Source organism: Heptranchias perlo, chromosome 6 (genome assembly GCF_035084215.1).
Source record: "Heptranchias perlo isolate sHepPer1 chromosome 6, sHepPer1.hap1, whole genome shotgun sequence".
NCBI lineage: Eukaryota > Metazoa > Chordata > Chondrichthyes > Hexanchiformes > Hexanchidae > Heptranchias > Heptranchias perlo.
Window position 1 is genome coordinate 37,384,569 of NC_090330.1, and position 25,743 is coordinate 37,410,311.

The 25,743-nt window shown below is 44.5% G+C and overlaps 1 protein-coding gene across 4 annotated transcripts in view; it reads left to right on the forward strand.

The window, feature by feature from the left end:
* LOC137322911 (solute carrier family 35 member F2-like) overlaps nt 1–25,530 on the forward strand; it is a 46,060-nt gene extending 20,530 nt beyond the window's left edge. For 3 of the 4 annotated variants that reach the window (XM_067986132.1, XM_067986133.1, XM_067986134.1), the window contains 2 exons: nt 1,824–1,978; nt 20,370–25,530. In XM_067986132.1, coding sequence (XP_067842233.1) covers nt 1,824–1,978; nt 20,370–20,609 — 395 coding nt within the window. In that variant the 3' untranslated portion in view covers nt 20,610–25,530. Of the gene's footprint in view, nt 1–1,823; nt 1,979–11,981; nt 12,748–20,369 lie in introns of those variants that run through there. The other variant, XM_067986135.1, reaches the window with a different exon arrangement.
* The last annotated feature ends 213 nt before the right edge of the window (nt 25,531–25,743 follow it).

Sequence of the window (25,743 nt, forward strand, 5' to 3'; positions counted from 1 at the left end):
TTCAGAAGTGCAATTTGTTTTTGGTTTGAGTCTACTGCACAGTACAGAATGGGCAGATTTCAAAGAACTGGCTGCCTCAGTTGATAGAACTGAGCTGCTTCTTGATCCAGTTCCACAATTAAAGAGAATGTAAGTCCTTCATTCACTTTTTGCCTTCTACCTGATAGTTGTCACATGCCTGTGATTGATTTTTCTCGAAAAGATTGGCTCCTGTTTCAGGGAAGTGACTAAATCAAAAGCAAAATACTGCAGATGCTGGAAATCTGAAATAAAAACATAAAATGCTGCAAATACTCAGCATGTCAGGCAGCATCCGTGGAGAAAGAAATAGAGTTAACGTTTCATGTCGATTACACTTTGTCAGAACTAGAAGAAGTTGAAGATTAAACAGTTTTTAAGCAAGTACAGACCTAGGGAAAGGTTGTTGGCGGGGTGGGGGGAGGAAGGGGAGGGGAGGAAAGAACAAAGGGGAAGGTCTTTGATAGGGTGATCATGTTAAAAGGTCTTTGATAGGAGTGATTACATGTTAAAAGGGATGATGGTGCAAGGCAAGGAGGGTGGTAATGGGACAAATAAAGAAATAAAAGATAGGTTTAGAGGAGCTGCTAATGGCAACATTAGAACCATTACCAGGACTTGCTGTCTGAAAAAATGGGAGCAGTGGTTATGAACTGAAGTTATTGAAATCAATGTTGAGTCCGGAAGGTTGTAAAGTGCCTGATCGAAAGATGAAGTGCTGTTCCTCGAGCTTCCGTTGAGCTTCATTGGAACAGTGTAAGAGGCCAAGGTCAGAGAGGTCAGAGTGGGAGTGGAACGGGGAAGTAAAATGCAAGCAACCCGGCAGGTCAGGGTCGCGCTTGCGGACTGAGCGGAGGTGTTCAGCAAAGCGACCACCCAATCTGCATTTGGTCTCCCTAGTGTAGAGGAGACCACATTGTGAGCAGCGAATACAGTGTACTAAATTGAAAGAAGTACAAATAAATCGCTGCTTCACCTCAATTTAGTATATTGTATTCCCTGCATACTATTGTTATATCTCGGGTTACGCTATCGTACAAGTAGATATAGGACAGTGTGTGTCAATATCCATAATAGTAAGATGCTCAAACCTCTTGGAGGAGCGAGCTCTGCCTTTGAACCCGAGAAGGTGTCCAGATCAGACCCTAAACTTGTAACAGAAGAAAACTACAATCGTCTGGAATATAACATAAAATGAATAGAACACCGGGTACCTTGAAAGTAAAAATGCAGCGATTGATCTCAATGCTTCATTCGGTGCATTAGTAATGGGGACAACGACTGGAAAATTAATACAAGGCAACCTAAAGGCATTGTTTTAAGTTGGCAAATGTAGTGCATAACAGGGGTAATTTTATGAGCCCTTTCTATTGATAATATCAGAAATTCAGAGCACATTGCCCATGATTTTCCGACTATTAATGGTCTAAAATCACAGCTGAATTTCTGATATGATTTGTAATAATGGACCCTAACATATTTCATGTGTTCCCAGCAAGGCCAGCAGAGGGGTATTTTGCCAGAGTAAAGACGAGTATAATATTCAATCAGTCTCAATTTGAGCCATTGAATAGCTCATCTGATAGAAACTATGATGGTTACATAGACTCTCGCTAACGTGCTAATAAGAGAACCAATTATGGTTGTTTCGAAATGAGGGAGGAGAACAAGAAAATAGGAAAAGAATGTATCAAAAACTGCTAAATGATAGGATCTAGTCTGACTGCATTAGGTATTTTTATCACAGTTTCAAGATTACATTTGAACATATATTTATTTTGATCCATCTCCTCTTTTTCTTACAGTGTTATTATTCACTGCATTTGCTGTTTGCATGTTTGGATGGTATAGCTTCCTACCAGTTGTGATAAAGCTCAGCAATGCCACCTCGGTCAACCTTGCCATCCTGACTGCGGACCTTTACAGCCTCTTCTTTGGGATTTTCTTATTCCACTACAAGGTGAGCAACAATCCAAGAGAAACTAAATTAACAAATTCATTGGTGGGCATAAGAGGATAGTCTACATCGGATTCTCCTTTATTGGGTTACATATTCCTCTTTTTTTAAGGCCCATTTTCTCTCCTCTTGATCTGGTCTTTCCTATACACCGGCCAGTTGTGTCCAAAAGGGCAGCCAGTCTACTTGCTCCAATGTCTGTACTGATCTTAGCTGTCCACTGGAAGATCCATGGAACTGCTCCACTGACAACTTCCTCTGTGAGTTTTTGCTCCTTTCTACAGGCAAATGTCTGGCATCCACTTGGTGATTCCCTGTGCCGCATGGCTGAGATTGGGAATTCACCATAGTGGCGATTGAGCTTGTGTTCCTCCAGTCTATGACCTTGTGCTTTGGTGCTTCAGTGCCACAGGCTATCCCTCGGGTTTTTAACTTGCATCAGAAACAGATTAGTGACTTTTCAATTTATGCCTACTGTTACACTTTTGTGTTTTTTCTACCTCTCATATTTTATATCACTCTGATGGGAGAGTGCGAACTCCCCATATCTTTAAGAGTATCTATTCCAGCCTTGATATCTAAGTAAGCTTTCAGTAACGTACCCATGAAATGAAGAATAAAACATTGGGTCAGACTGCTGCGAAAATAACAGTAAGCCTAACAGCGCTCACCGTTATTTCAGCTCAAATGGTAGAGCAACTGCCGGCGAGTGCACATGCGCAGTTAAATGTGGAAATCCGGAAGCTGCTCTACCAGATGCCCTGCTCCTCCGTAAGCTTCAAGGGAATGACATCTCGCTGGCTGGCTCTCCATTCAAATGAATGGAAGAGCATGAAGTTGCTGCACTGATTCCTTAAGTACGTACTAAACTTGCCAGAAAAAGTTAAGGCTTGTCTGAACTGACACAAGGAGCCTATCTTGCCACCATTTGAATTTTGCACATATTTAATTAAGCCAGAATTCAGCCGGAGGGAGACTTTTAGCTGTCAGAGATTTGTACAAAATGTCTGTGAGAGCAGGGTGTCAGAATTTTTCAATTATTTTTCACATGTATGTGACATCAAGAGCCCTGAAAGCTTAAAGAGGCCTGTGTGATAAAAAAAATGGGGAAAAAAAGCCTTTTCCACTTGGGATTGCACTGTTTATGTACCTACTGTACAGAGTGGAAGGCTGACGCAGGGCACAACAAAGAAGAGCCAGGTGCCATGCCCATAGGCTCATCAGGAGGAACAATTACCCACCCCAGAGAGTGTGCAGGGAGAGGCCATCTTTCGAGCTGATATCAGAAGACCTGTGTGTAAGAATACTATGCTGATATCAGAAGACCTGTGTGTAAGAATGCTATGCTTAGTAAGGAGGCAATCGGCTGCCTCAGTCAAATGTTACGAGGACCTTCAGCCACGTTCTACTTCCTGCAGGGCCTTGTCAGTGGCCATGAAGGTAACCACAGCCCTCAAATGTTATGCATGCGGGTCATTTCAGGCAGGCACCGGTGACATGTGCAACATCACCCAGAATGCTGCGAGGGTCTGCATTCATCAAGTCACGGATGCCATATTCCATAGGGCTTCTGAGTTCATCAACCTGGACATTTTTTTTCATTCGTTCATGGGATGTGGGCATCGCTGGCAAGGCCGGCATTTATTGCCCATCCCTAATTGATGTTGAGAAGGTGGTGATGAGCCACCTTCTTGAACCGCTGCAGTTCCGTGTGGTGAAGGTTCTCCCATACTGCTGTTAGGTAGGGAGTTCCAGGAATTTGACCCAGCGACGATGAAGGAACGACGATATATTTCCAAGTTGGGATGGTATGTGACTTAGAGGGGAACGTGCAGGTGGTGTTGTTCCCATGTGCCTGCTGCCCTTGTCCTTCTAGGTGGTAGAGGTCGCGGGTTTGAGAGGTGCTGTCGAAGAAGCCTTGGCGAGTTGCTGCAGTGCATCCTGTAGATGGTACACACTGCAGCCACGGTGCGCCGGTGGTGAAGTGAGTGAACATTTAGGGTGGTGAATGGGGTGCCAATCAAGTGGGCTGCTTTGTCCTGGATGGTGTCAAACTTGTTGAGTGTTGTTGGAGCTGCACTCATCCAGGCAAGTGGCGAGTATTCCATCACACTCCTGACTTGTGCCTTGTAGATGGTGGAAAGGATTTGGGGAGTCAGGACATTGACTCCGGACCCCATGAAATCTCATGGCATCAAGTCAAACATGGGCAAGGAAACCTTCTGCTGATTACCACTTACTGCCCTCCTTCAGCTGATGAATCATTCCTCCTCCATGTTGAGCAACACTTGGAGGAAACAATGAGGGTAGCAAAGGCACAGAATGTACTCTGGGTGGGGGACTTCAATGTCCATCACCAAGAGTGGCTCGGGAGCACCACTACTGACCGAGCTGGCCGAGTCCTGAAGGACATAGCTGCCAGACTGAGCCTGTGACAGGTGGTGAGCGAACCAACACGAGGTAAAAACCTATTTGACCTTGTCCTCACCAATCTACTTGTCACAGATGTGTCTGTCCATGACAGTATTGGTAGGAGTGACCACCGCACAGTCCTTGTGGAGACGAAGTCCCGTCTTCACACTGAGGACACCATCCAACGTGTTGTGTGGCACTATCACCGTGCTAAATGGGATAGATTCAGAACAGATCTAGCAGCTGAAAATTGGGCATCCATGAGGTGCTCTGGGCCATCAGCAGCAGCAGAATCGTATTCCAGCACAATCTGTAACCTCATGAACACATTACCAACAAGCCAGGAGATCAACCCTGGTTCAATGAGGACTGTAGAAGAGAATGCCACGAGCAGCATCAGGCATACCTAAAAATGAGGTGCCAACCTGGTGAAGCTACAACACAGGACTACATGCATGTTAGACAGCGGAAGCAACATGCTATAGCGATTCCATAACCAATGGATCAGATCAAAGCTCTGCAGTCCTGCCACATCCAGTCATGAATGGTGGTGGACAATTAAACAACTATCAGGAGGAGGAGGCTCCGTGAATATCCATAGGAACATAGGAACAGGCGTAGGCATTCAGCCCCTCGTGCCTGCTCCACCTTTGATAAGATCATGGCTGATCTGTGATCTAGCTCCATATACCTGCCTTTGGCCCATATCCCTTAATACCTTTGGTTGCCAAAAAGCTATCTATCTCACATTTAAATTTAGCAATTGAGCTAGTATCAATTGCCGTTTGCGGAAGAGAGTTCCAAACTTCTACCACCCCTTGTGTGTAGAAATGTTTTCTAATTTCACTCCTGAGAGGTCTGGCTCTAATTTTTAGACTGTGCCCCCTACTCCAAGAATCCCCAACCAGTGGAAATAGTTTCTCTCTGTCCACCCTATCCGTTCCCCTTAATATCTTATAAACTTTGATCAGATCACCCCTTAACCTTCTAAACTCCAGAGAATACAACCCCAATTTGTGTAATCTCTCCTCATAACTTAATCCTTGAAGTCCGGGTATCATTCTAGTAAACCTACGTTGCACTCCCTCCAAGGCCAATATGTCCTTCCGAAGGAGCGGTGCCCAGAACTGCTCACAGTACTCCAGGTGTGGTCTAACCAGGGTTTTGTATAGCTGCAGCATAACTTCTGCCCCCTTGTACTCCAGTCCTCTAGATATAAAGGCCAGCATTCGATTAGCCTTATTGATTATTTTCTGCACCTGTTCATGACACTTCAATGATCTATGTACCTGAACCCCGAAGTCCATTTGGACATCCACTGTTTTTAACTTTTTACCATTTAGAAAGTACCCTGTTCTATCCTTTTTTGATCCAAAGTGGATGACCTCACATTTGTCGACATTGAATTCCATCTGCCACAGTTTTGCCCATTCACCTAATCTATCAATATCCCTTTGTAATTTTATGTTTTCATCTACACTGCTTACAATGCCACCAATCTTTGTGTCATCGGCAAACTTAAATATGAGACTTTCTATGCCTTCATCTAAGTCGTTAATAAATATTGTGAATAATTGAGGCCCCAGGACAGAACCCTGCGGGACTCCACTAGTCACATCCTGCCAATGTGAGTACTTACCCATTATCCCTACTCTCTGTCGCCTTCCGCTCAGCCAATTTCTTAACCAAGTCCGTACTTTTCCCTCGATTCCATGGGCTTCTTACTTAGCTAACAGTCTCTTATGTGGGATCTTATCAAATGCCTTCTGGAAGTCCATATAAATAACATCCATTGACATTCCCCTTCCACTACTTTAGTCACCTCTTCAAAAAATTCAATCAGGTTTGTCAGGCACGACCTACCTTTCACAAATCCATGCTGGCTCTCTCTGATTAGCTGAAAATTCTCGAGGTGTTCAGTCACCCTATCCTTAATTATAGACTCCAGCATTTTCCCAACAACAGATGTTAGGCTAACTGGTCTATAATTCCCCGGTTTCCCTCTCTCTCCTTTCTTAAAAAGCGGAGTGACGTGCAATTTTCCAATCGAGAGGGACAGTTCCTGAATCTGGAGAACTTTGAAAGATTATAGTTAGGACATCTGCAATGTGCTCACCTACTTCCTTTAAAACCCTGGGATGGAAACCATCTGGTCCTGGGGATTTGTCACTCTTTAGTGCTATTATTTTCTTCATTACTGTTGCTTTACTTATGTTAATTTTATCGAGTCCCTGTCCCCGATTCAATATTAGTTTTCTTGGGATTTCCGGCATGCTATCCTCTTTTTCTACTGTAAATACTGACGCAAAGTAATTATTCAACATGTCCGCCATTTCCCCATTGTCAATGACAATATCCCCACTTTCAGTTTTTAAGGGGCCAACACAGCTCCTGACCACCCTCTTTTTCCTAATATAACTATAAAAGTTCTTCGTATTGGTTTTGATATCCCTTGCAAGTTTCTTTTCATACTCTCTTTTTGTAGTTCTTACTATCTGTTTTGTGACCCTTTGTTGATCTTTGTATCTTTCCCATTCGCCAGGATCTGGGCCATTTTTTGCCTTTTTGTATGCCCTTTCCTTATGTCTTATACTGTCCCTTACCTCTTTAGTTGTCCATGGCTGTTTTTTTTGGCAAGTAGAGTTCTTGCCCCTCAGGGGTATAAACCGGTTCTGTATCACGTTAAATGTTTCTTCAAACATTTCCCACTGATCATCAGTCGATTTACCCATTAACAGATTTGCCCAGTTTACTGTGGACAGTCTCTGTCTCATCCCATTGAAGTCGGCCTTACCCAAGTCTAGAATCTTAGCAGCTGATTCACTTTTTTCCCTTTCAAACACTACATTGAACTCCATCATGTTATGATCGCTTTTGGATCGATGTTCACGCACAGTTAAGCTGTTAACTAAATCTGGTTCATTACTCATTACTAAATCTAGTATGGCTTGCCCCCTTGTTGCCTCTTGGACATATTGCTGTGGAAAACTATCCCGGACACACTCAAGAAATTCACTACCTTTCTGACAGTTGCTAGTCTGCTTTCCCCAATCTATGTGAAGGTTAAAGTCCCCCATTACGACCACTATGCCTTTGTTACACTCTTGTCTAATCTCTGCATTTATACAATCTAGCACTTCAGAGCTGCTGCCAGAGGTCCTATACACAACTCCCACTATAGTCTTAGATCCTTTCCTATTTCTCAATTCAACCCATAAGGTCTCTGTTGGCTGCTTACCTCTCGTTATATCCTCCTTTATCATTGAATTGATTTCATCTTTAATCACTAAGGCTACTCCTCCCCCTCTTCCATTTTCCCTATCTCTCCTGTAGACCTTATAACCCGGTATATTTAGTTCCCAATCCTGACCATCCTGCAGCCATGTCTCAGTAATAGCTATCATGTGATACCCTCCAATTTGAATTTGAATCTGTAGTTCATTTAAGTTATTCCTTATACTCCGTGCATTTGTATATAGAACTCTTAATTGGGCCACACACCCTAGCCTGACCTTCAGCTTTGATGCTGGGTTAATTGCCTTACGCCTTCTAGTTTTCACTTTATCTGTAGTGTCTAAAGTACACTTTCTTTCTGCTGCTCTACGCTTTTCCCTTTCACTTGTTCTTGAACAACTGTTTGTACTATTTGTATTGTAAATTTCCCCTGGGTCTTCCCCTCTCTTGCTGCTCTCAACTTTACTCCCTTCTGACTCCCCGCTAAGGTTCCCATCCCCCTGCCACTCCAGTTTAAACCTTCCCCAACAGCACTAGCAAACACCCCCGCGAGGACATTGGTCCCGGTCCTGCTCGGGTGTAACCCAAATCGCTTGTACAGGTCCCACCTTCCCCAGAACCGGTCCCAATGTCCCAGGAATCTAAATCCCTCCCTCCTACACCATCCCCGCAGCCACACATTCATCCTGTCTATTCTCCTGTTCCTATACTCGCTAGCACATGGCACTGGTAGTAATCCTGAGACCACTACCTTTGAGGTCCTGCTTTTTAATTTATCTCCTAACTCCTTAAATTCACCTTGCAGGACCTCATCCCTTTTTTTTTACCTATGTTGTTGGTACCGATATGGACCACGACTACGAGCTGTTCACCCTCCCCCTCCAGAATGCCCTGCAGTCGTTCCGTGACATCCTTGACCCGAGCACCAGGGAGGCAACATACCATCCTGGAGTCACGTTTACGGCTGCAGAAAAGCCTATCTGTTCCCCTTACAATTGAATCCCCTATCACTATAGTCCTGCCACTCTTCTTCCTCCCCTCCTGTGCAGCATAGCCACCCATGGTGCTACGAACTTGGCTCTTGCTGCTTTCCCCTGATAGGCCATCTCCCCCAACAGTATCCAAAGCAGGATATCTGTTTGAGAGGGAGATGGCCCCAGGGGACTCCTGCTCTACCTGCCTAGTCCTTTTACTCTGCCTGGTGGTCACCCATTTCCTTTCTGCCTGCGTACTCTTTACCTGCGGTGTTACCACCTAACTGAACGTGCTATCCACGATAGTTTCAGCATCGCGGATGCTCCGCAGTGAATCCACCTGCAGCTCCAGCTCCGAAATGCGGTTTGCCAGTAGCTGCAGCTGGACACACTTCCTGCACACATGGTCACCAGGGACAGTGGTAGTGTCCATGACTTCCCACATAGTGCAGGAGGAGCATATCACGGGTGCGAGCTCTGCTGCCATGACTTGCCTTAGAGTTACACTGCATTCACCTCTCAGACTCTCTTCCCACTCTCGGTCTCTCCTTTTATACTGTGCTCACCTCTCGGACTCTCCTGCCTCACCTGCGACGTTGCACAGTAGTTGTCTCTTGTTGTAGGTCTGCTGCTGCTTTTATCCCCACTCTCAGTCTTCTGCCGCTCAGGTCTGCCGCTGCTCAAACTCTGATGTGTTCACTCTGTGCTCCGCTGCACTCCTCAATGATGGCAGAGTCCAGCACGTGAGTGCAAAAGACAAGGCTGAAGCGTTTGCAACCACCTTCAGCCAGAAGTGCCGAGTGGATGATCTATCTTGGCCTACTCCCAATATCCCCACCATCACAGAAGCCAATCTTCCACCAATTCGATTCACTCCATGTGATATCAAGAAATGGCTGAGTGCATTGGATAGAGCAAAGGCTATGGGCCCCGACAACATCCCGGCTGTCGTGCTGAAGACTTGTGCTCCAGAACTAGCCGCGCCTCTAGCCAAGCTGTTCAAGTACAGCTACAACACTGGCATCTACCCGACAATGTCGAAAATTGCTCAGGTATATCCTGTCCACAAAAAGCAGAACAAATCCAATCCAGCCAATTATGGCCCCATCTGTCTACTCTCCATCATCAGCAAAGTGATGGAAGGTGTCGTCAACAGTGCTATCAAGTGGCACTTACTCACCAATAACCTGCACACCGATGCTCAGTTTGGGTTCCGCCAGGACCACTCGGCTCCAGACCTCATTACAGCCCCAGTCCAAACATGGACAAAAGAGCTGAATTCCAGAGGTAAAGCGAGAGTGACTGCCTTTGACATCGAGGCAGCATTTGACCAAATGTGGCACCAAGGAGCCCTAGTAAAATTGAAGTCAATGGGAATCAGGGGGAAAACTCTCCAGTGGCTGGAGTCATACCTAGCACAAAGGAAGATGGTAGTGGTTGTTGGAGGCCAATCATCTCAGCCTCAGGACATTGCTGCAGGAGCTCCTCAGGGCAGTGTCCTACGCCCAACCATCTTCAGCTGCTTCAGCAATGACCTTCCCTCCATCATAAGGTCAGAAATGGGGATGTTCGCTGATGATTGCACAGTGTTCAGTTCCATTTGCAACCCCTCAGATAATGAAGCAGTCTGTGCCCACATGCAGCAAGACCTAGACAACATCCAGGCTTGGGCTGATAAGTGGCAAGTAACATTTGCACCAGACAAGTAACCAGGCAATGACCATCTCCAACACGAGAGAGTCTAACCACCTCTCCTTGACATTCAACAGCATTACCATCACCGAATCCCCCACCATCAACATGTTGGGACTCACCATTGACCAGAAACTTAACTGGACCAGCCACATAAATACTGTGGCTACAAGAGCAGGTCAGAGGCTGGGTATTCTGTGGCGAGTGGCTCACCTCCTGACTCCCCAAAGCCTTTCCACCATCTACAAGGCACAAGTCAGGAGTGTGATGGAATACTCTCCACTTGCCTGGATGAGTGCAGCTCCAACAACACTCAACAAGCTCGACACCATCCAGGACAAAGCAGTCCGCTTGATTGGCACCCCATCCACCACCTAAACATTCACTCCCTTCACCACCGATGCACCGTGGCTGCAGTGTGTACCATCTACAGGATGCACTGCAAAAGCTCGCCAAGGCTTCTTTGACAGCACCTCCCGAACCCGCGACCTTTACCACCTAGAAGGACAAGGGTAGCAGGCACATGGGAACAACACTATCTGCACGTTCACCTCCAAGTCACATGCCATCCCGACTTGGAAATATATCGCCGTTCCTTCATCATCGCTGGGTCAAAGTCCTGAAACTCCCTACCTAACAGCACTGTGGGAGCACCTTCACCACATGGACTGCAGCGGTTCAAGAAAGCGGCTCACCACCATCTTCTCAATGGCAATTAGGGATGAGCAATAAATACCGGCCTCGCCAGCGATGCCCACATCCTATGAACGAATAATTTTTAAAAAGGTGAGTCACTCGCCGCAGAATACTCCAGCCACTGGAGAGTTTTCCCCCTGATTCCCACTGACTTCAATTTTACTAGGGCTCCTTGGTGCCACACTCGGTCAAATGCTGCCTTGATGTCAAGGGCAGTCACTCTCGCCTCACCTCTGGAATGCAACTCTTTTGTCCATGTTTGGACCAAGGCTGTAATGAGGTCTGGAGCCAAGTGGTCCTGGCAGAACCCAAACTGAGCATCGGTGTGCAGGTTATTGGTGAGCAAGTGCCACTTGAAAGCACTGTTGACGACACCTTCCATCACTTTGCTGATGATTGAGAGTAGACTGATGGGGCCGTAATTGGCTGGATTGGATTTGTCCTGCTTTTTGTGGACAGGACATACCTGGGTAATTTTCCACATTGTCGGGTAGATGCCAGTATCGTAGCTGTACTGGAATAGCTTGGCTTGAGGCGCAGCTAGCTCTGGAGCACAAGTCTTCAGCACTACAGCCGGTATGCTGTCGGGGCCCATAGCCTTTGTTGTATCCAGTGCACTCAGCCGTTTCTTGATATCACGTGGAGTGAATTGAATTGGCTGAAGATTGGCTTCTGTGATGGTGGGGATATCGGGAGGAGGCCGAGATGAATCATCCACTTGGCACTTCTGGCTGAAGGTGGTTGCAAACACTTCAGCCTTGTCTTTTGCACTCACGTGCTGGGCTCTGCCATCATTGAGGATGGGGATGTTCACAGAGCCTCCTCCTCCCATTATTTGTTTAATTGTCCACAATCATTCATGACTGGATGTGGCAGATCATGTCCCCAGCGCGGCAAAGGGAGAGGGCTATCGCATTCTTCAAAGTGCAGGGCACTGTCGACGGAACCCATGTGCCATTGAAGGCACCTAATGATACACCTGTCACATACATCAACAGGAAAGGGTTTCATTCATTAAAAACGATGTTCCTTTGCAATGCCGACCTGCGGATCATGAGTGTAAATGAAAATCACAAGGGAAGTGCTCATGATGCCTTCGTCCTTCGGCACTCAAACTTACATGATACCTTCACTGGAATGCGGCAAGGATCTGGATGGATGTTAGGTGACAAGGGTTACCCGCTGAAGTCATGGCTGATGACACCCTACCGCAGGACCAATAGTGCAGCACAGGGGAGGTACAACCATCCACAAGTGTGCACGTACCAAGTAGTGTAGAGGACAACAGGGGTGCTGAAATCACGTCTCTGGTGCTTGGACAGGTCGGGGGGAACGTTGCAGTACTCACCTGTCAAAGTGGTGAGGTTTGTGGTTGTCTGCTGCGCACTGCACAACTTTGTCCTGCGGGAAGGACTGACCTTTAACCAGGCAGATGAGATGCCGCTGGAAATGGATGAGATGGAGGATCCCAACCCGGGTGTCGCTGGGGCCACAGTCGCGGCCCCCTCGCCCCTCCGAGGAAACCATGGCTGCAAAGGGCAGGGCGGCGAGAGAGCAGCTAGTGACTGATGCATTTGGACAGTGATGAAAGTGGCAAAATGCCTCCTCTCCCCCTCCCCAGGAAAGCACTCAAAAGGACAGGCACGATTAAAAGTGAAACAGTGAACATTTATTGCAGCAGCAAATATTTAGTCCAAAATGTTTCAGAAACAGGTAGTTATTGTAAAACTTTATGTGAACATTGAGGTGCTTAGTGCAAGACTTTAAATAAAAATTGAGTTAATTTAGTCATTTTCTACTTTGGAAATGGTTGTGACAGTTGTAATTTTTCGAATGACTTCTGATTAAGATTTAAGGACAGCAACAACAACAGCAAAAAAATAAATTATGCTACAAACAATCATAATAGAATTATTAAATAACCAACAATTGAATAAGAACAAACAGCAAAAAAATTAACAGACTTGCCCCCTCACAGGCGTGCATGAGGGTCGCTGTGACAAAGTCTGAGCAAGAGGTGGTGTACTCTGCACAAGAAGGGTGCCCTATTTCCGCCTGGTCCTTATCCCTCCCTGTGAGCTGAACCCTCTTGTGTCAAGGGCATGACCTCTGGGTCTTGTCCGTTGGCGTTAATCGGGGAGCTCCGAACTATGGTGCTGCTGCTCTAAATGGACATTGGGAGAAGTAGCATCTGGTGGAGGCCGAGCTGCTTGCTCTTGGGCCTGGACTGTGTCTGCGGTCAGAGACAGCACATGGGGTGTCACGGTGTTCAGGTGCAGCACAGCCGTACTCACTGCATTTACCTCAGCTACATATAAAAGAACCAGGCAAAGGTGACCTTCATTATGCCCAATATTTGCCAGCTGGTCACACATGCTCTGGCCAGTATGGGCCAGCTGGTCACAAACATTCTGGCTAACGTCCTTGATCTCCTGACTCATGGAGGCAAGAGAGTCAAGCTACTTGTCGTCGTGCTCAGCAACTATCGTTTGCCTCCCTTGTCGACTAATGAAGTCCTCTCCCCAGTCGTCATCAATATGGGGCTGACATGTACCCTGTCTTACCCCAACTCCCACAGGTCCCTCACCTCCCCGACAGGTCGGACTCATCAATCGCGTTTCTTCCCACAGGCCCAAGTGTCCCTCCCACATCAGCACCCTGCAGGTACCTCGTGGGGATAGGAATGACAACGCCACTTCACCTGCTCCCCCCCCCCCCCCCCCCAGGTTGTGCACCCTCCTCTTCCCCTTCTCCCTCCTCCCGCTTACTTACCCCGTCACCACTCTCTGCAGCCCCCCGAGTCACTGCCTTCTGCAGCTGCCGACTCACCGCCTTCTACAGTCCGTGCGTCCTTAGACAGCTGTGTATCTGTGGGAAAGAAGAACAAAAAATGTTGCAATGGTGAAGCATGTTCATCTGCCACATCACAGAAGCTCATATGCTGCATTAACATTCAATGGCTTTTTAAAAACAGTTTGTTACTTTGCACTCCTTTTTAAAAACTGTTCGTTTTACTTTTCCTTTTTATAAAAAGTTTTAAAAATTTTATTTACAATTAAACTAACTCTCAATAGTTAATAGGTGATTTGAAGACTACTCGCCTCTCTTAAAGACTCCTGGCTGAATTGGTGAGCGTGTTTTCCCTCACAGATTTTTTCTTTGTGATTCCGATGCTGCTCAGATGCCCTGTAGAGGACACTGCACTTTTCTCAGCTGCCATTCACAGGAAGCTGCTATGCAAAAGCCCATGGATAGTTTATGGGCAAGTGCAAGTCTAATGAGCGGTGGGCACTGTTCGTTCGCTGGTCAGAAGAAAATCCAGGCCCTTTTGTCTCTTCATTATTTTTATCTACTGGCCTTATCCTATACCTTCATAAGATCATATCCGTCTTCATGTGTGGTAAAGCATCATACCGTCACAACTCATTTTAAATTTGTGAATTTATTTAACAAAATTGAATCAGCAAATAAGTAGCAGTCATATAATACAGGTATATATTTATAGTAGAAATCACTTCACCTAGTTCCTTGAGTGGAAAAACAATGAAAGGATCACAATTCTAAATAATACTTTAACCCTTTGTAAATAAGATTTATACTATGCAGTGTTTCTTACCATTGCAGGAGCCTATATTAATCTAAACTTTCTCTGTCAAGCGTTTCAAACTGATTGCCTGGTTTCTTCTTTCAGAGATTTTTAAACTGACTCATTCTTTCTCAGAGATTTTCAAACTGATTCAAACAGAATCACTTTTTATTAATATCCTAAAAAAGAGATACTGGAATTTCCTGGATTTTGAACATCTGACCATTCAAATATAAAAGGGAACAGCACCAATGGCGGATTGAAGAGGACAGGGAACAAGGAATAGATCAGTGTCAGAGGAGCCAAGGGTACAAGCAAGAACAGAAGATAGGATTGCACAAAGTCATAAAAACATTTGGAGTTGAGGGAAAGAATGAAGTTGATTCCTAGAGGCATAGAGAGCTAGTGACAACTGAGATGATGAAAGTATAGGGCTTGAGTGGGTTGGAACTAAAGCAGTGGCATTTTGAATGAGTTAAAGTTTGTAGAGGTGGGAAGTAGACAGTCTGGCTAGGATAGCATTAGAGAAACGAAAGGGGTGATTTTAACCCCCAAGAACGGGTAGGTGGGAGTTGAAAATAGTTTTTTTTTGGGTTGCAACCACAAAATTTTCGGACTTTGCATTCCCAGTGGGAATCTTGTACTTTTACCCACCCACGTTAAACCCAGAAGTGAAGTCTGGTTGCGGTCGCCACTCAAAAAACAACTATTTTCAACTCCCACCCGCCCGCCAACCCATCCGTTTTTGGGGGTTAAAATCACCCCCAAGTCTCAAAATGTTGAAGGTGTGAATTAGAGTCTTGGAGGGAGGGAAGTAGAGCTGAGGTGGGCAATATGGTAAAGGTGGAATTAGGTGATCTTGGGAACAGTATGGCTGTGGGAAGGAAAACTCAGCTCAGGGATCAAGCTGCATGTCATCGGGGCTTTGGTGAGACTTCACCTGGAGTGCTGTGTACAGTTTTGGTCTCTTTACCTAATGAAGGATATACTTGCCTTAGAGGTGGTCCAGCGAAGGTTCACTAGATTAATTCCTGGGATGAGAGGGTTGTCCTATGAGGCGAGGTTGAGTAGAATTGGCCTATACTCTGGAGTTTAGAAAAATGAGAGGTGATCTCATTGCAACATATAAGATTATGAGGGGGCTTGACAGGGTAGATGCTGAGAGGTTGTTTCCCATGGCTGGTGAGTCTAGAATAAGGGGGCATAGTCGCAGGATAAGGGTCGGCCATTTAAGACTGAGAAGAAGAGGAATTTCTTCACTCAGAGGGTTGTGAATCTGGAATTCCCTACCCCAGAGGGCTGTGGATGCTGAGTCATTGAATATATTCAAGGCTGAGATAGACAGATTTCTGGACTCTAGGGGAATCAAGGAATATGGGGATCGGGCAGGAAAGTGGAATCGAAGATCAGCCATGATCTGATTGAATGGTGGAGCAGGCTCAAAGGGCCATGTGGCCTACTCCTGCTCCTATTTCTTATGTCCTTATGTCATGGCTCTGCACCGCTATACTTAGCCTGAGGTGGCAGCAGGGAAGGTTGAAGGGCAGAGGCACATAGGAGATGAAGGGAGCTGACAGTTTTGCCTACATTAAGCTGGAGGGTTGAACAAAAGCTGTAGAACCTGATCCTATGCTTCTGGATGATATCACCAAGGGGCAGTATATAGATGATGAAGTAGAGGAAACCTTGGTCAGAGTCCTGAGGTACACTGCTGGTGATTGTACAGACATGTGTCAACTTGTCAGTGTTTTACAAGAAAAATCAACTTTTTCACCAGGAGTGGAGATTGTCAGCATCACCCAATCAGATCATTTGGAAGTTGGAATTGGGCTCTTTGAGAATCAGATTAGTTGAAGGGTAGGACTGGAACCAATGAGACATCACTTTCTCCCATTATTGTGGATACAAACTTGAGGCAGAAGAATTTAAAATGAATTGTTGGTCTCTGTGAGTTCAGATACAGATTTGTTCATTTAGCGTTTGCCCCCAAAGAAGGTATAAATAACAAATAACAAATAATAAAATGTAGCTTCTAATTACTTTTATTTTCCTCAATGGAATTTTCTATGCCTAGCAATGAAGTTTATTTTCCTCAATACTGGTTGCAGCTTTTTTTTGAGATAAAGAAGATGTTCTCAAGTGAATGCATTAAGTGGCTTTATTTGATAATTACTAATACTGTATTTATGGAATGACAAAGTTCGGAAACAAAGTAGGGAGTGGGGTTGGAATGATGATGCATTTTACTTATAATTAAAAGCAATTATACTGAGATTAAATTTTTCAGTAGGCTCCAAAATGCCAATAAATGCACCACATCAGGTGTTAAAAATCAAAATGATCTGGGAAGCGTACCCACATAGTTTGCAGGCTTCCAGTTCAGTGATTTCTAAATCACACCGCTGCCAACTGTGATTTTGTATACTGCAATAAGAGTGATGAAATGTTGGGTATGCCTGCAGCTTAGGTTACGACAAACCCTTGTCCTGCTGCACTCTCTAATTCCTTGTCTTCACCCATCATAGGTCTATATTCAGAGTTTCTTTGGAGATGTCAATTTTTGGGGGACTCTTGTCAGCATTTTTAGGGCCGTGTCAGCTTTTATTAGTTTTCTAGTTTTTCATGTATGTGATGTCAAACCTAATTAGTGGCAGTATGGAGAAATTATTCAAATCCAGGGTAATATCCTTCGCCCAAGATACCTGTAATAGTATTCAGGAAACAGTCTCCTTTGGTGATCTAAGGCTAGTATCATAGTTTATAGGGTTCAATAACTCAACTAATCCTCAAAGAACTTAAAAGCATGAAGGATGCCTCGTTTGCTTTGCATTAAGAGAGTCAGTGTGGTAGAAAGGAATATTCTGCCTCATCTGTTGTGTCTGATCCACTGCCCTGCGCTCTCTCCATAGCCCTGTTACTTCCTCTGCTTTGAATATTTTGTCAAATTCTACTTAAAGGATGCAATGGTCATTGCCTCAACCGCTTCCTGTGCCAAAGCATTCTATGCTGTAACAATTCTTTGTGTGAAGAAATCGCTCCTAACAGCTGATCTCATGCTCAATAATAATTTTAAACTGATGATCCCTTGTCATTGACTCCCCAATCAGAGGATATAATGTTTACCTATTCACTATCAAAACCATTTCTAATTTTAAAAAATCTATTAAATCTACTCTTAGTATTCACTACATCAGTATCAATAGTCCCAGTAACTCAGATATCTTCTCATAACTATAGTCCCTGGCATCATCCTGGTTAATCTATGCTATATGCTCTCTATGACTTTAATGTCCTTTCTATAACGGGTGCCCAAAACTGCTCACAGTTCTCTAACTATGGCCTAATCAAGGCTTTGAACAAATTTATCATTGCTGCTTTACTCTTGTATTCTATGCTTCATTTATAAAGCCCAAAATACTATTGGCTTTTTTATGGTTTTGTCTACCTACATTCACACTTTCAAGGAATTATGTATTTGAACTCCTAGGTCTCTGTGTTCATCCACATCCTTCAGTGTCTTTCCATAGACTGTATACTCCCATTCCTTGTTTTTCCTCTCAAAATGTATTATCTCACAATTATCCTCATTAAATTGTGTCATTACCCCTCTCCCATTTTGTTCACCAGTCTAAGTCTTCATGAAGTCTTTTATAGTTCTCTTTGCTTTTTGCCAAACCTCCTACTTTTGTGTCATCAGCAACTTTCATTATTTTATTCCCTATACCTAAGTCCAAGTCATCTATATATACTGAGAGCAAAAATGGGCCCAGCAATTAGCCCTGGGCTGTACCACTTCAAACCCTTCTCCAATCCGAGCAACATCTATTTACCCTAATTATTTGTTTCCTGTCTTTCAACCAAATTTCTATCCATCTTGCTACATTTCCTCTTATACTATAGGTCTGAATTTTTCTAATAAGCCCCTTGTGAGATATCTTTTCGAATGCCATTTGAAAATCCATATATACTACGTCTACTGCACTTCTTTCATTCATCCAATCAGTCCGTTCTTCAAAAAACTATTACATTTGTCAAACATGACTTTTCTTTAACAAATCTGTGTGGCTGTCCTTGATTAACCCATATATTTCTAAATTTTCACAAATTTTATCTCAAATTATGGATCATAAGAGTGTGCCCACCACAAATGTTAGACTACGTGGTCTATAGTAACCCAATTTATCCTTCTCTCCCTTCTTAAACAAAAGTTGTTACATTCTTAGGGAGCGACAAAAAGCATGAATCCAGTTGAAAATTCTAATCAGTGAATTCAGATTTTCTGCACTCTAGGAAGCCATTCCATCAGCCATCATAGCTCCTCAGAGAATGGGAAATTTAAATCTATTGATAACTCCCTCACTTCAGTGCACTGGGTCCTGCTCCTCCAAAGCTTTGCACAAATCTTATTTAAAATGTCAATCACTAAGGTGATATATTGGTCACCTTTTTAAAATGTATCCAGGAAACACCTAGCAATGCAGCAAGCAAGGTTCTAGACTATGAGGAATTTTAGATATGGAACACTCCATCCCTTACTCTGCTGAGTTTGGGGAGGATGCTAAATGTGGAATAGGTATCTTCCCAGAGGGGAAGATAAAATCTGAATATTAGATGTCACTGGTTCACTCTCAGGAGTTTACCATTGGCTGGATCATTAATAGTTATTGAGGGTGCATTACATGCAAGACACCGGGGAAAGTACAAGTGGAGCAAAACTTGAGGGTGAGGAAAGAAATTTGAGGCTAAAGTACTTAAGAAAAAAAACAAATTATCTTTGATAAGTAATAACTCGATCAGTGATATTTAAATCCATAAATGTTTTTTTCTTTGGATATTAGCAATGTGTTCATTTGACAACTCTTAAGATAGAATTAACTAAAGTTTCAATTATTGTTAAATAATAGCTCATGATGTCACAAAATCATTAAATGGCATAATTACAGTTATTATTCTGTATGCTACAGTCAACTTAACTGCAATGTACCAACACTGTTTTCGGCAGTCCCACATATTTGGATAAAGCATACATTTGATTCATCCATAAAATCCTTTTGTTACAAGATCACACAGTTGTGCAAAGTGCTTGACAATAGTATTGGCAATTACAGAATACAAAATGCTGAGAGTTACTGCTGTTCTAAGTCTCAAGTAACAGCTTTCAGGCTATTTTCTGGGTTGGATAATTACAGAATGGTGCAAAGGTTAGTGTCTCCCGATAGCAGTGTGTCGGTGGATGCTATGGAAACCAAAAGAGAAAAAAATCAAGCCACTGTGATTAACATCAACCTCCTTCCGCGGCCTAATGTGCTACTTTTATATCAACCAGTCAACTAATATGAAAGGTTAACATTAAAATTCTCTTTTGCATCTCTTTTTTAAAGTATTTTTTAAGATGACAATTAAAGGGTAATTCTACAATCTACTGCTCCCAGCTGTGTTCATTTGTGGGTGCACAGCACTGCACAATAGTTACACACTTAGTTAATCATTCTCATTTATCCATATTAAAAATAACACTGTTGTATGCTGAAAAATATATCTCGTGCTGCAAACTGCAAATAAATGAATTTCTGGATTTAAGAAGCTAGATTTGGGTTGTTATGTGGAGAAAATCTCATACAGCTCTTGGAGTTCAGATATTGAAGTTCAGATTTTGTATCTCTGTGCTATTAAGTTCAAAAATAGATAGTTTGAGGTTTTTGGGAGGTTTAAGTCATTATGCTTCACTTATACTGAATTAATACATAACAATTTAGAAACTTCTGAATAGTTGTACCTTCAATTCCTTTCTTGTTATTAGTTTTCAGCACTGTATATCCTGGCATTTGCGATTATTATGGTTGGATTTATTCTCTACAACTCAACTCCATCACACACAGCTGAGCTCCAGAATCAGCATCAAACTGCATCGAGTGAATTTGATAACCCTGTTCTAGTAATTGATGTCAATACCCAAGAACCTACCATCCACTTTACTTCCAGAGACTATCCGGTGGTAACAGTTAACCAGAACAGCTGTACAGCTGTAAGGGGTCCTTAAGAACTCTTCATAACTCTTATTAATGTTTTAGATCCCATTTTGTTTCTTTATTTGCTGATATAATTAAATTCTTAATAATAAACAGTTTTCCTTCCTTTAATAAACACAGGGCAACAATTCTTTAAATTGCACAAGCATAGTTGCCAGTACAAACAAATTTGTGTTCGGGTTCAAAAATAGTATCTTTGCCCACAGAACAAACCTTCCATGTAAACTTTACACCTGTTAACTGGCTGCATAGGAGATGAACTTTTTATTTGTTTCAGCCACTAATTTCAGTTTAGAAAGAATACAGACCAGTAAGAGTGCCTGGGGGTTAAATTGGATAACCCCCAAAAACAGGCATGGGGATCGCGGTCCACGATTATCCCACGCCCGTTCATTGCGCTGCAGGCAGTAGGTTAAATTCGTGCTGCCTGCTATTTTACATGATTGCTGTGTGCAGCCAATGCTACCTGCAGTGTTCATTGGCTGCACACATTAGCAGGGGGCCCGATAACACGAGTGGCTAGAGCTACTTAAAGGCAGCCAGCACCTCTTAAAGGGAAGGTGCACTGTGGCTGATGGAATTGGTGTCAGGAAGTGTATTGCTTTGAAAGACATTTTGTGAAAATGGCTTAACCTGTGAGAGAGGATGCACCATGGTTTTCTGATAATGCCCTGGAGGCCTTGGTGCAAGAGGTGGAGAGGAGGAGGACATCCTCTATCTTCAGGGGGTCAGGAGGTCCTCCAGACATATGCTCAGGAGACAGTGGGAGGAAGTAACGGAGGTCAATGCCAGGAGCATAGCTCCAAGAACATGGATGCAGTGCAGGAAGAAGTTCAATGATCTGACATGAGTTGTCAAGATGAGTGAGTTCAATCTTCAAATGGCATATCCTACCAACTGCATCACTAGCCTCATCCACTGTTCAATTCACTATACCCCCATCACCCATCTACCAACAATCTCTATCAATCTGTACTCAACCCTTCGATTCATATGCTTTACCTCACCCTCACACACACTTAGTACTGTTGCAAGCCTCACACCCACAACTTACAGCTCACACACACACTGGCAGTTATTCAACCATGACAGCCACAACACCCAAACATCTTGCAGGACACTCAATGACAAACTTCCCTCTTTCTTGCAGGAGAAGGTGGCGCATAACAGGAGGCAGCAACAAACAACCGGAGGAGGACAAGTGTGCCTACATGTTTTAACCTCCATGGAGGAGACAGTGATGGCCATCATGGGAAGGGGCATTGCTGAGGCCGTGGCCACTGGCGGCACTGGAGGGATCAATGATGAGGGTCTCTGTACATCTAATCCACCTTCTCTCTTCTCACTTCTCCCTCATCCCACAGTCTTTTATGACTCAATGCAGATGGTGTCAAGCATGCACTTCTTACGTTCTGATCTCCCCTCACCACAACCCAACCTTTGACCCTTTGTCATTTCAGATACCCAAGAACTGTAATCTTCCCAGTCAGAGGAAAACGACAGTGATGATGAAGACACACCATCACTCGATCTTACACTCACAGCCACTAGCTCAGAGACTGACACTGCACGTACTTTAGAGGCTAGGATAGAGGAAGGATCTGCATGTGGTGAGACACCGGGTACAAGTGCGCAGGAGCCAGGGTAGTGGGAAAGGATACCGCAGGTGCCAGCTCACAGGAGGGCGAGGTTGCACACAAGTTCTGTTCCAGAGGATTCAGATGAGAACTTCAATGGCCCAGGCTACAGAAGAAGGCTGATGGGCGTACACAACCAAATGCTTGGTGCACTGGAAAGCCTGCCCAAAAGCTTGCGCACAATGTCAAGGAACATGGAGGAGTCCAGGTCCAACTTGGCACAGGGTTTTGCACAGAGCTTGGAGCCCATCCTTTCCCACATGGATTGGGTGGTCACCTCCATCATCACACCTGTGGAACTCACCATGATGCAGCATCTGATGACCGATGTCACAGCTTCCATCAAAGGTCTGACTGCTGCCTTGGAAGCTCAGACTGCTGCCACTGTGGCTCTGGGTACCACTGTTGAAAGGGGCTTCCAGGGCATCACAGCAGTAGAGCAATCTGTTCTCCAATAGATCACCAAGATTGCTGAGATGCCGCCCCGGGTGAGTCACAGTGGTTTGATGGTAGATTAACCTGCTGTCTGCTTTCAGGATGACAGCATTCCTGCTCCCACCCCTGCCAATCTGCCAGTGCCCTTACTGTTGCCTGTCAACCAGCCAGCCCAGACCACTGCAGCCCAGGCTGAGATGGTGCAGTCTGAAGCCGGACCCTCTCGGCCCAGTGCTGCTCGAGGTCGTCCTCCAAGGCCATCTGCATTCTCCTCCATTGAAGGTCAGCAGCCTTCCACCACCCATACTCCAGCCACTGAGGATGCACCTCGTAGGATCACTAGGAAAGGGAAAGGCACACGAAAGACAGGCACTAAGGGAATGCACAGGAGTGAATAGTTTCATTTTGTATTCATTATTAAATGAGTGAATTAATAAATGTGGATTTGAATTTGCATTTGATGGTGGTTTTTATCTCTGCGCAAGCTAAGGGAGGAACCAATGTGTAACCATAAAGAAGATGATGTGATGGTCAGTGAGAGAGGAAAGGTAAGGAGAGTAGGACTGTTGGTGAATGGGGTTACTGTATCACTCATTGATAATCTGATCATGTACAACCCTGGCAGAAGGGGCCTGTCTATGTTGTAGCCTTCCTTCCTCTTCCACTTCCTCTTGCACTTCCTCCTCCTCCACTTCCTCCTCCTCCTCCTGCTCAAGCTCCCCAGGCTCTCACCTGAGACGCAGTGGCAAGGGCTGTTCCCTCATAATGTAGCGGTTGTGCAGCATGCAGTATACTACCACAAATCTCGATACCCATGCAGCTGAGTACTGCAGGGCTCCTCCAGAGGTCCAAACAGCGGAAGTGTTGCTTGATGGTGTGCTCTATGACATTCTTTGTGTCTGCATAGCTCTCACTGTAGGCCTGCTGTGAACGTGGGTTCCTGACCAGAGTCATGAGCCATGTTATGAAGGCATAATCCTTATCGCCCAATAGCCAGCCTTTGACTTGCTGTGCTGGTTCAAATACAGGTGGAACAGAGGACTGCAGCAGAATGAACGAATCATGACTGCTGCCAGGATAGTGGGCATTCACCTGCATGATGCGCTGTCTGTGGTCGCACAGCAGCCGCACATTGAGGGAGTGGACTCCCTTTCTGGTAATGAAATGTCCGAATTCAGATGAGGAGGAAGCAAGGCAATGGCACCCTGCACCATGGGGATGCCTGCAATCTGCGCAAAACCCGTGCTCACTCTTCCTGCTTGTCTCTGGTAAGAGGGAATGAGATGAATGTATTTCTCATTGCGTACAGAGCCTCAGTACCGCCCTTATACAGCAGTGCACTGAAAACTGCGAGATGCTGCTTATTTTTTTATTATTCGTTCATGGGATGTGGGCGTCGCTGGCGAGGCCGGCATTTATTGCCCATCCCTAATTGCTCTTGAGAAGGTGGTGGTGAGCCGCCTTCTTGAACCGCTGCAGTCCGTGTGGTATATCTCCAGCAGCAGCCTGAAAGGAGCCAGAGGCATCAAAATTAAGTACCATGGTTACCTTGACAGCCGCAGGCAATGCTGTCCTTGCCCCGCTTTGAGGCTGCAGTTGTGGCTGCAGCAGTTGCCAGATTTCATTCATGACCTCTTTAGTGAACCGTAGACTGGCCGTCGCTGAAGTTGAGGTAAGAGAATTGCTCCCTGAAGACTCTCCAAGGATATGGCCTCCTGCTGAGTGCCCTGCGCCTCCTCCTCCCTCTTCTAGCAGCTTGTCCTGCTCTGTGGGCCTCTCTTCATTCTCCCAGTCATGTTCAGTTCCCAGAAGAAGCCCTACCAGGCCACCCATGTCTGGAAGCAACTTTTTTCAGCACAATATTTTAAATGCCACTAAAAGTACTGCAAGACCAGCCAGATCATTCTCTATAGAATATTGAAACTTTAGACATTTATAGGAAACCTCCAAAAACGCGTACAATTGCACCAGCAGCCAGAAGAAATAATCCAACAATTAACCTGGGAGTACTTCATAATCTCTTTAAACAGCGCTGGTAGGGAGTCCTTCATGCCATTTAACATCGTGTTCAACTGTGTGAGGTTAAGACAGGGCATTGCTGAGGTGCGTAGTTGCAAAAAATCAGCGTTGCACACTGATTCACGTCAAGATCTCTCCGCTCTGCGTGCTGTTGGCGATCATTAGGTGCATGCGTGCAAACGCCTTTACCAAGATGGCATCCTGCACACTTCCATTGGCAGTGTGCACGTGCATCTTGGACCACATTTTCGAGTCTTAGGTGTCCGTGTAGTGCCTAAAAAACTGGCGCTACACGGCCTAATTTAACCCCACTTATCTTTATAAAGTGAATCTTTTTATGATTTACGTTTTAGTTACCTTGAGGAGGAAGCATTTGTGCTATGACAGACAAGGCCATTCACTCCCCTATGGGAGTAGGTCCACTGCAGTCTCCTGGGTTTGTGTCGGACAGGTGAATAGAAAATGTTTACAGATATTGGCAGACCTGCTCTGTATTTCCAGCATTTTCTGCTTTTATTTCAGATTTCCAACAGCCCTGCAAAAGGGGTGGGATGGCCTCATGTAAATCCCTGTCCAGTTGTGCTGGCCTCACCCTATGTCTGCCACAGGCATGTTAAATTGCTGTAAGAATATGCATAACTAGACTGTCAGTGTACCTACCTGTAAATGTTGGGTTGAAAATATACACCAGTACTATCAGTGTGAAAACCAATGTTCAATTTTTTTATACTTGGATTATTAATTGTTAAATATTTTCCAGTTTTCTTGCTGTAAATTGTAATATTTGTTTGGTTTCTTGCAACAAAATGTGAAAAATAATTAAATGAATTGTTGAATTTCAGCCTTGTTTGGATATATACTTCTTTAAATATTTGCCAAAATCCAATCCGCTACTATACATCTATTATCTGGATTTATAAAATACTTAATTGTCTTTCTTCATCCAAAGGTATCTTTTGAAATAATAATAGTTCTGTTTACTAGTCTCCTCTCAGTCTACTAACCTAAATCTAAACCCATTTTGGAATGTTAAGGATAATAGTCATGCAACCTA